Here is a 16,651-nt window from a genome sequence, read left to right as displayed (position 1 = left end):
ATCTTATGGGATACATGGAATCCTTATGAAAAGCAGGCAGGGAGAGGCTTATAGTTTTATCCAGTATTAGACGGAAGGCTGACTGATTAATAAGTTGACACTGAAGAGCAGAGAATGAAAATCATATGGACTTCAGGGAAAGGAAATAACTTAAAAATGAAACTGTGAGGCTGCCAGGGTGCATAGGAAAAGGCCCAGCTCCCACTGGCAGCTCCCAGTGTGCAGGGAAGGGAAGGCAGCTCACACCTTTACCAGGACTGTCCTCCCAGCTGGAGCCTCCGGGTGAGAGTGGTGGGAGAACTGCACCCAAAACAGGAAGGGGAGAGGAGAAAATACATGAAAGCAGAGGTTTGAATACAGTAGCAAGTTGGGTAGTGCAAAAATAGTAAAAATAAAATACTCTATAGAAGTAGAAGAAATGAGATTTCTCCAAAGCAGTGGATGAGCTATACATTAACTCAGTGTGTAAGGATGAGATGTTCTTGATTGCTTTTTTCTAAATAACAAGGCCAGATCTTTTGATGGGATTAAAACTTGGTGTTACACTGACCTTAACACCACTCTGGGCTGCAGATTGAGTTCTAAATACCCAGTGAGGCACCACTACTTACAACACCAACAATGCCATTTATTGCAGCTCCCAAGTCAATACATCATTTCCAGGAGACTCCACATTTACTGCTGTTTCTCAGGCACATCGTGTCTGGTTTTGATTTGCAACTTGCTCACACCAGAAAATGTCTGCTGTGGTTTCCAAGGCTGGGTTTAACTGTGGTTAATTCACTGTTTCCTTTACTAGTGAGTTACCACTGGTGGTAAATAGACAGTACACACACAATAAGATCAGTGAAGAATTCAGTCAAAATCAGCAGCATGAAAGGCCCTGGCAAGTAAATTTAGATCAAAACACTTGATGTCCACTGAAAAAAAACCTGTAAGCATTTATTCACACACTTTTAAAGATTAAATTATGGCTTAAAGTATGCTGGATAAAGGCAACAGACCCATCCTTATGAAATATATTTAAGTGAATTTCTGGAAAAAAAAACAGAAATGGTGACGTTCTGTAGTGCTTCTGAAGACAGCAGCTAAACATTTCTCCTTGTAATAAGCTGAACGAGCCTTATCTTGAAGTTTTTCAAGGATGAACGGAAACAATTTTTCCTCTATCACATTGCAATTTTAAAAGAGATTGTTTTCTTCTAAATTACTAGAAAATAATTATAATAAACTTATTTATTTCTTGCAACTGAGAACAATTTCGCCAAATGAAAAACTATTCAGTTCCTTGAGTCAATTCCTGCTAATTGTTGAGGATGGTGCTCTTTCAGAAACATTTCTACTCCAAGCTTTTCAAGGAGCAGGACTATAACCAGGCACTGCCTGATTTCAGTGTTCTCTACTCAAATCACTGATATTTCCTCTGACTTCGAAAATGTAAAATCAGATCTCATATTTTTACCACTGCCATGCTCTGTGGCTCAGGAAAAGCACCAGGTCTCCCAATGAAAGGAGAGATAATACTGGCAGCTACATGCTTGGAGTCTAATTTTAGGAGGAACTGAGCCATTCTAATATGCTGCAGTCAACAGGAACTGAGGGCACTCAATAATTCATGAGTTTCTTTCCATGTTTGAGTAGAGCCTGTTGAAAATTTCTCAAGGAAACATTTTCCATCAAGAATACCAATTCCTGTGAACCAAAACTGCTTATAGGACAGGGTATGCTTGGATACTTCTCTAGTATCTCTTCTTCTATGCAGTTTGAAGTGACTTTAAATCTATAATAATATAATAACTATTTATATGTGAAGAGGTTTGTTTGGCTACAAGACAAAAAACATTTAAAAGGTGAAACAAACTGTTTCAATCAATATTCACTGTGGGGTTTTTTTATTCTTTCTAAACACAAATGCCTGAGAAGAAAGAAGATTCAAACTTGTTTTACTTTCAGTTTGGGTAGGAAAATATTTTCATATTTTTTCCTGGAAAAGAAAAGCATTTCCTACTTTAGATGTAGCTCAGAAGGTATCTTCATGCCTGTCCTAATAAAAAGGCTTTATACTCATGCAGATAAACCTCTCACTGACCCTGGTGATGAGCAGAGTGTTAAATTTGTTATGTCTTTACTGTCACTCTGATTCAGTTGTTTTAAAATGAATGGCATTTGCATCAGAAGGCAGTAGAATAACCATTTCTTACCTTTAGTCTCTCTGTTACACCATCAGTGAAACTGACTGTGAATTCAGCAATTTTGGGCACTCTGAGTTTTCCTTTGTTCTTCTGGTCAGGCTGATACTCTGTTCTTGTTTTCACAATTACCTGAAAAATATCAACACTTTTAAGGTTTCTGCCCACAGTACACATTTTGGGTTTGTTATCTAAGCTTTTCTATATAAACCATCCCCTGGACTTACACAGGCACCATGAATTAACACTAACTCATCACAGCCTGAGGAATAAGAGACAGATAAACAGGCAGGCAGATACACAGAACTAGGACAGTGAGCTGATCATACTGAGTCTTAAAATAACTGACAGGAAAATGCTTGACACCCACTTTTGTTTGGGACTAGCCATTTAATCTTTATATCGTGTTCAACAGGCACAGCAACAGCGCAACCTAAAGAAGAGCTTCACTAATCAAAAGCTCCAACCTATCAAGCTCCACTGAAGCCAATTTACATTTAGGCCATTTGATGTCTCATTCATTCAGGCTCCAGATTATCAATATTAATCTGATATTACCACCTTGGGTTTTCCCCTGAAGATCCGTGTCAGTTGCTGATTAATCCAGGTCCCACAAATCTTATAAAAATGAGGTAGTTTTGCCATTGGAGAAGCCATAAGGGGTTTTTAAAAGGGTTTGGTCAAATTACCAAAGTTGCATTGTCAATCTACAGTGAACTGTGATCTAGAATGACCCTAAATATTTTTGGTGAACTGCACCCACTGCAAACACAGTGAAGGTAACAGCCAATTCCAAGTGCTCCTAGAGGGGATGAGTGTTGGGGCTGTGCTCGGAAACAGCCCTTCAGAGGAGCGAGTGCATCCAACCCATTATGCAGGAGAATCCTGAAAGACTACCCATCCATGAGCCTGTGCAGCTAAAGAGCATCTGGAGAGCATTCCAGCAGATTCACATCCTCTCACTCCAGCTGGGAAATGCAAGAGAAGACAAAACAGCCCCATCTTCAGCACTTGCCAAAGCCTGGAGCTCATCCCTGGGGAAGACACTACTGCTGAGTTTCTGCACAGGATTCCCAACCCAGAGACAAGGTCCACAGAGTATCCAATGGTTTGGTGTGGTTTGCAAGGTTTGGGGAGGTTAAAATAGGATAGAAAGAACATCATAGCTCTCAATCTCAGGGCCAACACTTCCACTTTTTGGCCCCCATTCTGAGCTGCAGGACTGTGCAGCTGTTAGTCTGGTGAAAACCAAATACTCCAGGAGTCGTGGCTGGTCCAGATGAGAGTGACAGGGGTGATCCTAAAGCTCTTACTTAGAAACAAAAACATTCTGAAGGATTGAGAAAGATTAAGTGATGCACAAGGTTGAGTTCCCAGCTAATCAAGGACTTATTTCCAAATGAAGACAGCAAAGTCTGGTTTGGACCAAAGAGAAACCCAGGTATTAAATCTTCCTGCGCTTAATGCATGTGAAAATCAGAGTGACAGAAAACCAGTGAGGAGTCATAAGCCAATTTTCTGGATTCAAATGCAAATCATTAAAGACTGATGAATATTTACATCCTTCACTGAATCCCTCTCAACAGTATTTATTACAGTAGTATTTGCAATATTAAGACTTAGGAAGAAAAGAGGACAAAAAGCCACTCAAATACATTTCTATCAGCATTTTAGAGCTCAGGATTTCTGATGGCACAACACAGATGATGGGAAATGACACATGGGGACAAGTTTGATTTGGCAGGTTTGAGATGAATTCTAATGCTACTCTGAACCTACTATTGAATCAAACCCCATTTTGCCCATTATCTCCAGCACACTGTGTGCAAAATAAAGCAAAGCTCCCTCTCCAACCAAGACCAACTGGCCTGTGTCAGCTACGAGTTTCCAACAAGCAATAAACCTCATTTTCTCCTTCAAAAGGAGGCCAGTGCACTCAGGACTCAGCAGCTGGCCAGCCTTCCGGTCTTCTTGCTGGCCTTTTGTAAACACAGTACAGAAAATTACAGTGCCAGCCACCAACACCTGCCAACCAGTGCTTAAAAATTGTGCTAATTCAGTTTTCATACAATACCCAATTCCCCCAAATTCATGCTTCCTGCTTGGGATAAATCTTAGCTGCAGACATAATTTTTAAATTTGTAAATTTGTGGGCTTTTTCACAAACTCTAACACTGGGTCTTAATGAAGGACCATGAAGCCAAAATATAAGGAAAAATCAAGTTAAAACTTTACTTGTTTCTATATACAATTCAATTTTCTTCCATTCTCTGCCATCAACACCAGTTTTCTATGGGTATTTTTGAACTGTTGTTACATTCAATCAGTATCCTATAAGCAGGAAAGTTTGAATTATGCTGTCTTCAGGGATACAGCATGAGACTGAAAATACACCCACACAGCCCCTCACAAGGCATCGGATTCAGGTCCAGTAGCAATTCTATCATGTCTGTGAATAAATAAGCAAGCTCAGTCCCCAGCCAGATGAGAAGCTACTTGAAACACAATTTGCTGACTGTGCCAGCAGTGAAATGTGTGAGCACAGAGCCAGAGTCATCCTGCAGGTCAGTGTTCTGCAGAGAAATTTGCAGAGGTATCAAAAAGCTTTAGTAGAAGAGGTAAGAAGTATCTTTGCTAAATGCCTTTTGGCATTGCAAAAGCTAAAAATGTGCTCTCCTGAAGTATCTTTGTCAGACACCCGGTGGAACTACTCAGCAAAAGAAAGACAGGGCAGTTGGTGAGGTCTCCCCTTTAAAGGAGAGCACAGAAATCAAATGACAAAGGTCAAAGAGAAAACTGAAAACCTGCAGGGGGGGAAGTATTCAATATTGTGGCAGTAATGATAAAAATGCAATTTTGCTGAGGGCATGGGGTGTACATTTAGAAGAACAGAGCTACCTCTTGCTCAGTCTCCTACAGCCTAAATAAAAGAGAATGGATGCCACTCTTGAAAAGTTACAAGTGCAAATTCAGACATGGAAGAATAATCTTATAAAGAAACTTTTCTGAAATTTTAGCACTATTGGGATTTTTTGCTACTTTTGTTGGTTGATCTGTTTTCATTTTCCAGTTTTCTGATTTGAGTTGTGTTCGAAAGATTTGCTTTCCATCCTCTCAGTTTCCTGCCATCACTCCTTTTTCACTTTTTCTTTCCATTTTGCCAGTGAGAAAAAAATCCTGGCAATAAAGTTCCAGAAATTCTATCCAAATTGCAGTTGAATGTAGAGTAATAAAACCTCCTGGACTCCACAGTCGGTGCAATGATCAGCGTTCATTCATCACCAGCTGCCCCAGAGCAGTTCCATCCGAGCCCAGGATCCCACTGTTTCCATGCAAACAAGGTACATTCATCTCACAGCACGACAGGTTTTCTGGGAGAGCTACCAGCGTTTAATACAAACCACAGGAAACACAAAGATCTCCATTCCCTCTCCCTGAGGCTTCTGCAGTGCTGCTGACTTGGGAAGAGTCACTCTGGTTTGAAACCAGAGAAAGTGAGTATAAAATTGGGGTCCTGTGTAAGCTGCAATTCAAAGCAAACTGAAATGAAAGAAATGCTCATCTCCCCATTCCCTTCTCTGGGGTGCTGTCACTGTTGGAAATGAGCTGCTGTAAGGGGACAACTTCCAGAACTGTCAGCAGCTTGGCTGTGCTCCGGTCTCCTGGGTACCAACAATAAACTCAAACAATCAAATCGGTGCTTCAATGGATAACTAATCTCTAGAATACTCACAATACAGACAATCAGCCCCTTCTCCACTCCCACTGCAGAAACACCTCTGCCCATTCTCTGTACTTGTCTCCTTGAACTCTCAGCTCCTGCTGCTGCTCTCCAAGGCTTGTCTTAACTCACTCTCCTCCTGGTGAGAAGGGTCTGGCTGGTCCAGGCTGGCATCACTAACCACGAGCTTATTGGAGCAGAGAATTACTGTATTATTATTTTTCATTATTTCTTTATGTTATTGCATTATGTTTTCTGAAGCAACCTGCACACTTTCAAATGAATGTTAAAAAGGAAAAGCACTCCCAACAGCTCTTTGGATTGCCTGAGCCCTTGTGACTGCTGGATAAAAAAACTTAGAACTTGTTTGGACACATGTCAGACTCTGTGTTTCATTATCTGTGCCCTGATTCAGCACCTGCTCTTACCTGTGCCCCACTCTGTGTGTTGTCACTGTCCACCAAAACCAGCAGCCTCCCTGCCAGCTTAGTCCAGCCCTTCAGTTGTGCTTTACAGTCTGTGGTGGGGATGGAGCTCAGGTGAGTGTAACTCAGGGGATCTCCCTGCTAACTTGCTGCTGTGACCTGTTCTTAAAAGGTTTTGCACTATTTCCCAGAGATCCTCTACCTTTAGGTTGCAGAGACTGTGTTGTTTATGGCAAATACAATAAAGGGGACACAAATAAATTATCTGGGACTTTCCTCATTTTGCATCTGATATAAAACTGCTCTTTGAAAGCTGTTTCCTATCTGAGGTTTGCAGAGTGATTGTATGAATACAAGAGCAAAGAAAAGGGCTGCAAGAAGACACATCTAACTACAGGAATCCACACTGAAGTCCTTGAAGCTTCCTTCTTAACCACATTTATCTGCTATGTGAACTAATTAATTACTAATTCAGCAAAGCACTTAAGCATGCAAGTAGTCCTATTAGTACCAGCAGGATTAGCTGGATATTTAAAGTTAAGTGTGCATTTAAGTGCCTTGGCAGATCAGAGCTTGAACTGGCTTCAGGCACCTGCCCACAGCCAGTTCCAACACTGATGCTTGGGGATCCTGGGGAAATCTTCAGCAAGAGCTCAGGGTGCCCTAACCCCATGATCCCATATTACTGATGGAGGAGTAGGGGGAAAAAAGACAGAAAAAGAACCTCAGTAATGTGCTGAGTCACACTGGCATTTGCTGAGTCAGAAGTTCAGACCACAGTTCTCTACTTACAGTACATCATGTTTTCTCAGGTTTTCATTAATTAGTGATAAAAGTAGCTCCAGCAGATTTTCCATAAAGATTTGGTATTCTTGGGATCAGGGGCTGGCCAAGTGTGACTGGGGTGGGAAGGAGGTATGACGCTCTATGGATAATGGCAGCCCTCTGTAAAACTGTCCTACTCAGCCACCCTAGCTCAGCAGATGTAATAATACTCTCCACATCTGGAAAGGTTTTGATTTTCTCTTCTTTTTCTTGCATCTTCTGGTTCCTCACTCTTCTGGAAGAGGTCAGAGCAGTCTGTAGGGAATGGCCTGTGAGAGTTACCCCAACACAACAGGACCACAAGCCATATCCATCACACAGCTCCACACAAGCAAGACATTTCTAATGATGCTGTTTGCTAATACATTTATTGAGTCCTAAACCTAAATGCACTTATTATTCCAGGCTTAATGCTAGTGCCATGACTGAAATCAATAGGAAACCTTTCCTCGGCTTTAATGAATGCAGGACCAGGCATCTTTGTAGTGAAGCTTTGGAAAATTATAGGTGTGCTGAGGTGAGAAACAACAGATGAGACTCTGCCTACACCAGCAGGAAATCCATCATCGACAACCTTGAGAAGGTAAACAGTAGGAGAGTGCTGGGAAATTTAGAGCCTTGGGATGCTGAAAGGAAAAAGAAAGCAAGCTTCTAACCAAGTGGGTTATACTAAAAGCATTTGCTTTGAGGAGGAAAGAACAGAGTAGACGTGAAATGTGACAAATGGAAAAATAACGCATTAAGCATGGAACCTTAAAAAGGATTTTCCTGCAAAGGGATGAAGTGTTTCAGAAAATGAACTGATATGAATTCTGGGTCTTGTCTCCAACTGGCTAAACGTTAACATCACTTATTGCCACTTTATATTTGCGTTTGAGCTCTATGGTTTTCCCTGAAGAAATGAGTAATAATATTTAACATAACAGGCATTGTGAAAACTTTAAATTATTCATTTGGAAAAGGACATGCTGTCCTGCTGTAATTCCCACTTCACTGCCACGGTGCATGTAATATATTGTGGTTCAGGTGCTGCAAAGCACAAGCCATGAAAATTTAAAATACTACTTCCTGGGATTATTAATAATGAAGAGTCTCTCACTTGGAGTAGCTGTCAGATTGACAGAAGAGATAAACAAAATGTGTTTCTGCTACCAAGGAGAAAGGTTTCTTCCGAGTTCAAAGCTGGACTTTGTAGTCTCACAAAATGGTTGTAACACTCCCATCAGTTTCCATGTGGATTAGTCAGGCTCTCTTTTAAATGAAAATGAGATTCAGCTTCATTCCTTTCCACACTTTTCTCCATTCCTTGCAGGGAGAGAAGTAAAAACATGAACTTCTCACTGGCACCAACATCATGGTTTCCTTTGCCTTCATTACTCAGTTGAGCATCAGTAGCTGAGCAGGACTCCAGCTCGAGTCCCCCCTGCATGACCTGCCCAGGGGTCTAGGCACTGCAAATGTCACCCCCAGTCTGGCACCAAACCTGCTGTGACTGAGGCAGGTTCTCTCCTCATGTGCTCCAAACCAAGGAAGGACCAAAATTCAACACCTGTTCACACACAGAATCCTCCCAAGGGTTAGTGTTAAAGTTGGCATTTGGGAGGTATGTAATGGTAGTGCCCATCGCTATCTGAATACATAACATGCCTGAAATATCAGGGAAAAAAAAAAAGAAATTTTAAGACAAAGAACCCCTGGATCAAATCCATAGCCAAAGGAGAAAGCCAGGGTCAGTACTGATTTTTTTACCCTGTATTTGCTCATCTAATGGGTGTTGTGCTGGAAATGAGTTTCACGGAGGGTGGTAGCAAAAAGCAGTGTCCTGAATCAGTGCCAGAAGGATATTCCAGGCATAAGGAACATCACAAAAGGACAAAGACAGCAAATGTAATCAGCCCTGGCATCACCAGTGAAAGGCAGCACAGAATGCAAAGGCTGCGCTGGGAGCTGAAAGCAGCTGAGAAGGGAAAGGCACAGCTCCAAGCATAAAAGGAGCTTGGAATTTATCCAGCTAAGTCTCCCTGCAAAGCCCTAGGTGACCGTAACCATCAGGAACCCACAGGAAGCTGTGAAGGGATGACAAAAATTGATTTCAGGAGCTTCATCCAGGAGAAGGTTTAGCAGAGCAGACAAAAGAATCAACCACTGAGCTGCAGGGAGGGTAAATTGGCCAGGGTAAATTAGCAGAGCTCCATGGATTTCCTCTGAACTGCACTGATTTACACCCGTTAAGGATCCTGCCTAGTTTTCCGTTTCAGACCAGTAAGTAACTGGTATGTGGAGTTCACTTCACAGTCTTGCTTAAATACTTGCACCCTAAGCAATTGGCTTTCATGTTAGAGAAAAGAATAGATTACAACAGGTTCAGCCAAACCTCCATACCCTCACACACTTTCCCTGTGTCCATTCCTGCTGTTTCTGCAGAATGCAGCTCCAGGAATTGCAGTGCAGACATAAGTGGGTTTGAGAGAGGCAATGGAGCTCACAAAACCAGGCAGCTTCAAAGCCCCTCATTCAGACACTGATGGCAGTGCAGTTAAGGAGGGAGATTTCTGCACAGGCTGCACAAATCCTGGGATGCTCAGAGGGAAGCTGTGCAGCAGCAGCACATTGTCTGGATGCACGGGAGGTGCTGGATGCTGTCCCAGTGCCAGTGCAAGTGCCTGGATGGCCTGTGACAGAGGGGTTGGTGTGTGAGGGGCAGGCTGGCACAGCAGCAGTGATAGCCAAAGAAGAGGAGCATGAACTGCCAAGAATCACAAGCAGGACTGTCCAAAACACACAAACATCATCAAAAAGGTTCCCCCAGAAATGCTGCTCTGCCAGAGAGTGCAATGCTGCAGATACTACAGCTTAACGAGCAGAGGTGGTGTTTATGTTCAAATACACATTTAGAGGACAAATGGATTTGCACATGTAGGAAGGAGACAATGTCACAGGAGAGGAAGGCTCAGACTTTGGTATTTGTGGGGATTAGGCAGAGTATCCCAAGTGCAGAAAGGAAAGTATGAAGAAAGGTAATACAGCCCGTCTGTTCGTTTATGTTTGTAATGCTGTCTTTTTATTCCCTTCCTTTCTTTTATTCATGCTTTCTTTCCCTTTGCATCCTCCTCCCTTTCACTCCTCCTTCCTCCACCTGCCACATTCGTAGCCCTGCCCCATCCCTCCTTTTCCCACTTGCCCTATCCCACCAACCTCACCAGTGGATGAGCAGGAGCACAGCCACCTGTCCCCCAGACATCAGCAGGGAAGGCTGAGCTGCCTCTGGCCCCACCATGTGCAGGAGCTCCACAAAACCAGCTCCACACAACCCAAAACCAGCACCACACACCCCCAAATGAGCTCCACACTGCCCTGACCACAGGTGTCTTCAGGCTGGCTGGGCTCCACAGAGGGCAGGCTGGCATCAGTGTTTCAGGACAGAGCTCCAAGCAGTCCCCGAGGTACAAGAGCACTCATCCAGCTACTATTAATTATTCCTGCTCAGCTGGTCAGGACCAAACATTATTTTCTGTTGAACCAACAGGGACAGGCTGTGAACACAAGGGACCCCCTGGATTTTCAGGAACTCTTGATTGCTCTGTGTAAACGTGTAGTCTCAGTCAAGGGGCAGGAGCATAGGGTGGGAATAGCATTTGAAGAGAGCAGTTACATCTATTTTTTTTCTTTCTTGGGTTGGATGGCAGGAATTTGCCACTAGAGAAATTAATTCTCGAGCCTCCTGGTGCATTCAAAATAAAGAACAATGGACCACATGATAAACCTTCTGCAGCCTTCACCACAAAAGAGATGCCGGGTGTTTTTTCCAGCCCTGACAATAGCTTTCATGCACTTTTGTGTTATGTAAAATTGGGATTTTTCTGCCAGAACAGAGGCATTTCCTGCTGGATTATACCAAAGTGAGCCCAGAGACCAAGGGCTCCCAGTTGTTGGTCTCATTTAAAATTCCAGTTAACAGAAAAGCTACACATCTTTTAGCATTATCATTGAAGAAACACAATTACAGTTGAAGCACTTTGTCTACACCTCAGAAAACAAGGCAACAGCTCATCTTTTCCCCTTTTGGTTCCAAAAGATAAAAGACTTCTGGGGAGTTTTGGGGTTTTTTTTCTGTTGGTTTGGGGGGAGGCATGGGTTTGTTGGGGTCTTTTTTCTGCTTTTTGAATCAGAAGAAATGAAATTCAGAGACATAAAAAGCCAGGTCAAGGGCTTGTCACCAGTGATGGGGCTGTTACTGCTGTTACATGGATGGATTTCAGTAAAAAGGCCATGGAAAACTGATTTAAAAGCACCTGTCTCTGCCTTCTGCCCCAGCGAGAGAACAGGAGACAAGGGAAATGATTGGAGATAGTCAATAAATATAAATACACATCAGGTTTAGCACCCTAAGGGGGAAATTACAATCCTGGGTACATTTCTCCCCTTGCAGCCACACAACTGCTGACAGAAGGACAAGAGTGCTGATGCTGCAGGAGGAACAGCATGAGCCTTGGGAGGGAACATCCTCATTTGGTGGAAAATGAAATAGTCCACTGGCCCACCATTAAATTAAAAAAAAAAAGTTGCCAAATTGAATCCCCATAAATTCCTGCCTGCATTTTCCCAGCAGCTTCAAGGTGGAAGTCAGAGGGAGCTGCTAAGCTCAGATTGCTTTGAAAAACAAGCCTGTTAGGAAAGCACCCCCAAAAGGACAGACAGTAAATTTAAGTACACCTTTAAGAAAGTGTTTTTCCCTCTCACCCCCCATATGGTTTCTTAGAATCAAGGAACTATCGGAAAAGAGGTGGGCTTCAGGGATTATATCACATGCTCAAAAGCTTCATTTTTATATTCTTTATGCTTTCTCTGAAAGGGAAACCAACGCAGAAAACACTCTGAAAGAGATCATGGAATCTCTAGGGAAACACCTACAGAGGTTGATGCTGAGAGTCACTTCAGTGACTCTTGAGTGAGTCAGTTACAAAAATATCCTTAAAATGAAGAAAACTTAGTTATTTAAAGCCCTTAAACCACAATTTTCAGTCTGTCAATTCCACAGGCTTTGTGGGGTGCTTTGAAGGATATGACAAACAGGTTTGATTTTCTTCAACTTGCAAGTGTAAGACTCAACTGAAAAAAAAAAGCCTAAAAATGAGTAGAGCTTGCAATTATACACCAGGTGAAGGCATTATTGCACACTAGTAGCAAGAGCAGGTGGGTTGCTCAGCACAGACCTCATACACTCTTGAATCACTATCTGAAGCTGTTACTACTCCTCCATTACCAGACAGACTGAAGCCAGAGCAAAGATAGAGCCCCAAACCTCCTTGCCCTGACTTTGATACATCCTGAATTGCCCTGGCCCCAAGGTTAGATTCGGGTTCAGAGTTCACAGTTTCATAAATGCAGATCCTCCCTAAGGGGGAAGAGAGGCTCAGAAAGGGTAATATTTAGCAGGGTTGGGGTTTTTTTTAGCTTTCAGTCACAGGAGGATGCCAGGACAATGCACAGTTCTTTGTTGAGTGCAGAGGCAGGAGCTGGCTGGCAGCATTGCCTCCCTGTGGTTGCTGACAGCAGGACTCGGTTTGCATTGCAGAAATCCTGTGAGTCTTTAAATCCCCGCTGAGCTGTCGCCCACAGACCCCAGGGCTGGTTTGGCTCTGGCACTCCTGCAGAATCCCATGTAGGAGGCACAGAAAACACCTTGCCTTGTGCTCTCACTCTCCCAAACCAAAAATCAACTGCTGACAGGTTTCATTAATAGAAAAAAAGTCAATTTTAGGCAGTTTTTTTAACCTTGCCTCCTCACTGCCGAGCAAGAATGCACGTTGATATATTTGAAATCCACATCTACTCTTTCTCAGACTCACAGCCTGACTGAATTCAGCAGCAGCTTTGCTTTCCTAAGAACAAAGCTGTAGTTTCCCCCTCTCACTTAACCTCTGCCCAAGCTTTTCACCTGAGGCTCAGCTCCTTGTTAGCGGGTCTTCAAACAGCCCCTCTGCCCTGGGGTGAACTCACCCCAACAGAACCTGTTCTACAAAGAGCAAAGGAAACAGATTGTGAATTATTTTGCTTTTATCATAAATAACCTCTCCTCCTAGTGAAGGGATCTCCAGCCCGTTAACTCCAGGACTGCTGCATGCAGGAGCTGAACCACAGGCTGCAGAAATCAATACCTCTGACTCTAATGAGTTCTGAATCACACTCAGCACGCCTGGAGATACATCCCACTCTTCCAGCAAAGAAAAATATGGATGTCAGTAGATGCATTGACAGTAATGTATGCTAATGAAGGTAATGTAACCTAACAACATGTGAATTATTGATGTAGGCAAGTCTAAACAGAAAAATCAGCAAGGAATCACAGCAGACCAATACACGCCAGTGTTTGTTCACCAACAGGCAATTGGAATGTGGTGGTCGTGAGAACTCTCATTACCACTTCATTATCCTGAAAGAATTCTTGTTGGGTAATCCATGTCTCACCTGATCCACGAGTCATTTAAATTTCACATCGTGTTACACTGGGTGATCTCAATGAGCCATTTGTACTGGAGCTACTTTTACACACCTATAGTTTCCTTTGAGGTTTTCAGACATCATGACACATCACACTGCCTTGCCTGAATTATTTTGCTTAATCTTACTTATCAGAGTCGTAGATACGGGTTGGTTAAGACTCTCATTCACAAAAATTATGGAAATCTAACTCCTCTGAATGTAGCAAAGTTGCACCTGATCATCATGAGGCACAGGGAGAATGAAATCAGCCCCTTTGTCTAGCACAGCTCTGGTTCTCAGGATGTCAAGGCAGTTGACTCAGCCCTATCATAAAATAAACACAGTTTGTCTACCTAGACAAGTTTATCATATCCATCATCATGTTCTCCTAATGTTATTTAGAGAAAATTCATTTTGTACAATAGTAAATCCAGGATACATATTCAATAATCATCAGTGTTAATTTTGCTGTTATTCCATTATCCTGTGAGATCTAATCATTCTGTCTGTACTTTGGGGTGAGTTGGCTCCACCTCTGTGGTATCTGGGAACTACATTGCAGACAGGCTTTGTTTTGGTAAGGACTGTTGGGGCATACGGACTTTTTACAGTCTCATCATGTTCTCACCAGGTTATATTGATGTGCATCATCTCTGCATCGAGACAAAAGATTTCCTAGTACATCCTGCATCCAAAACCTCCCCACCACAACCCACAGCCAATCACCGATGAACATTGCTGGACATTTTAGTGCTGCATTCAGGTGTGAGAGAGTTGAGAGGGCAGGGGAGAACTGTGTCTCAGGGACAAACAAATGCCTGGGTTGCTCCCCAGGAACTCAGCCACTCTCCTCGGAGAAATCAGCATTCTCAGTGCCCAAATAAGCTTTGCAAAGCCGTGAAGAAGAAAACAGAGCTTAACTGAGATAATTAAAACAGCTGCTTATTTTGGAAGAGTTATCACATTACTTACTCTCAATGCAGGCCATTAATCTCACTGATAATAACATATTGTAAATTGCTCCTCAGTTTCTCCAGCACTTGCAAGAGAAACACAACCAAGCTTTTTCCAGTTGTATTTATGAGTATTTAGGGGGGAGAGGGAGGGTTTGAGGGAGGAAGCAGTTGGGGGATAGTTGCGTGCTTATTTGCCATGTTAAAACCAGAGAGACTATGAAAGATAAACCCTTTTTTATTTATTGAATAAATATTCCACAGTTCCTATCACCAGTGCCAAGTGAAAACCAAGGAGCACGTATGTGTGCACAACATGCAGAAGCACCATCTGATTCTGCTTTACCTTTTCCGGAGCCGGGAACTGCAGGTGATTTACTTCCAGAGGTGTGATCAAAGGAACCGTCTGAAAACCATCTTCGTTGGATGGTGGTTTGTTGTTCTTGTCGTTCAAATTACTCCCCAGCTTCACCATCCTTGGACCTTGCTTTCCAGACCTAAAACCAGGAAGACGATGAAAGTCACGGGGGCAGCGGGAAGGGGAGGATTCCTGCCTTTCCCTGCTCGCCTGGGGGTGATGTGTCCGTCCCCGGGTTCCAGGGAACAGGACTTGACTTCTCCGCCACATTCCCCTTACGGACATCCCAAACACACGCCTTAAGCCCCCCGAGCTGTCAGTACAAACACGGCCGACCCCAAACCACCGGGAATACCACCAGCGCCACCGGGAATATCAGCAGCAATGCCGGGAGAGCCACCAGCACCGCCACTGCCACAGCCGTGCACAGGGACGGGGGAACGGGGGGACAGGGGGACAGAGGGACACGGGGACGGGGCGCATCCGGCGCCGACACCAGGGCGGGTTTCGCTCACACCCCCTATTCCCGCAGCCCCCCGAGGGGACAGAACCCCTGCCCTGCACCCCCGGCGCGGCGCGGGGGTAGGGCGGTCGGTCGGCGGGCAGTACTTACGGCGAAGCAGGCGGCGAGGGGCGGCGGCGGTGCCGGGTGCAGGCGGCGGTGCCGCGGGGGGAGCGGTGCTGAAGGGACAGCGCAGCGCCCGCGCTCGGTGCGGCTCCGGCGGAGACTGGGGCGGGTTCGGGGCGGTGGCTCCGCTCACACCCCCCCCCAGCACCGCCCGCCGCGGCCTCGGGCGCCCCCTGCCGGCCGCACCGCACACGGCCCGCGGGCGCCCCCTGCAGGCCGCGGGGGACAGGGAGGGGCCGCGTCCCGGTGGCACAAAGGATGGAGATGGACAAGAGCGAGCTGGGACACTTCCACATGGAGCATAGAGAGCACTGGAGGTGGAGATGGCCCAGGGTGGGGATGGCTCAGGGTGGCTGCATGGTGATAGGACCGCCGTTGCCACCGTTTGGCCCATGCTGACGTTGTCCACCCTGTTCTTCACTGGAGCATCACTCAATGTCATAGAAGCCCATAATGGTTTGGGTTGGAAAGGATCTTAAAGATCATCCAGCTCCAATGCCTTGCAATGGACAGGGACACCTTCCACTTGACCAGGTTGCTCAAAGCCCCATCCAGCCTGGCCTTGGACACTTCCAGGGATGGGGCAGCCACAGCTTCTCTGGGCAACCTGTGCCAGGGCCTCGCCACCCTCACAGGAAAGAAATTCTTTCATATATCTAGCCTAAATTTACCCTCTTTCACTTTGAACTCATTCCCCCTTGTCCTGTCACTACAGTTCCTTATCCAGGATCCCTCTCCATCTATCACCTCCTTTAGATCCTGGAAGGGGCTGTGAGGTCTCCATACAAACTTCTCTTCTCCAGGCTGAACAGCCCCAATTCTCTCAGCCCTCTCTCTCCATAGGGAAGGTTCCCCAATCCATTTATGAACTTCATGGCCCTCAGTCACAGCTCCCAAGTGCCCACTCAAAGGTCAGTCTTCCTCCCTGGTGCCCACTCAAACACCTGACAGGAGGGTGGAGCCAGGTGTGCATCAGTCTCTTCTCCCAGGCAACAAATGATAGGATGAGAGGAAACCCTCAGGTTGCACCAGGGGAGCTGCAGTTTGGATATTAGGAAGAATTTCTTCA

General features: G+C 44.6%; 1 protein-coding gene across 1 annotated transcript in view; it reads right to left on the bottom strand.

The window, feature by feature from the left end:
* NSG2 (neuronal vesicle trafficking associated 2) overlaps positions 1-15,696 on the bottom strand; it is a 34,874-nt gene extending 19,178 nt beyond the window's left edge. Inside the window, exons 1-3 of the mRNA XM_071570521.1 lie at positions 15,568-15,696; positions 14,943-15,093; positions 2,202-2,321 (exon numbers count right to left, since the gene is read on the bottom strand). Coding sequence (XP_071426622.1) covers positions 2,202-2,321; positions 14,943-15,071 — 249 coding nt within the window. The 5' untranslated portion in view covers positions 15,072-15,093; positions 15,568-15,696. The remainder of the gene's footprint in view (positions 1-2,201; positions 2,322-14,942; positions 15,094-15,567) is intronic.
* Positions 15,697-16,651: the final 955 nt, after the last annotated feature.

This window comes from Pithys albifrons, chromosome 15, assembly GCF_047495875.1.
Source record: "Pithys albifrons albifrons isolate INPA30051 chromosome 15, PitAlb_v1, whole genome shotgun sequence".
In the NCBI taxonomy this organism is placed as follows: Eukaryota; Metazoa; Chordata; class Aves; order Passeriformes; family Thamnophilidae; genus Pithys; species Pithys albifrons.
The sequence above is the reverse complement of the archived record's forward strand: the minus strand, read 5'-3'. Positions and strand labels throughout refer to the sequence as shown.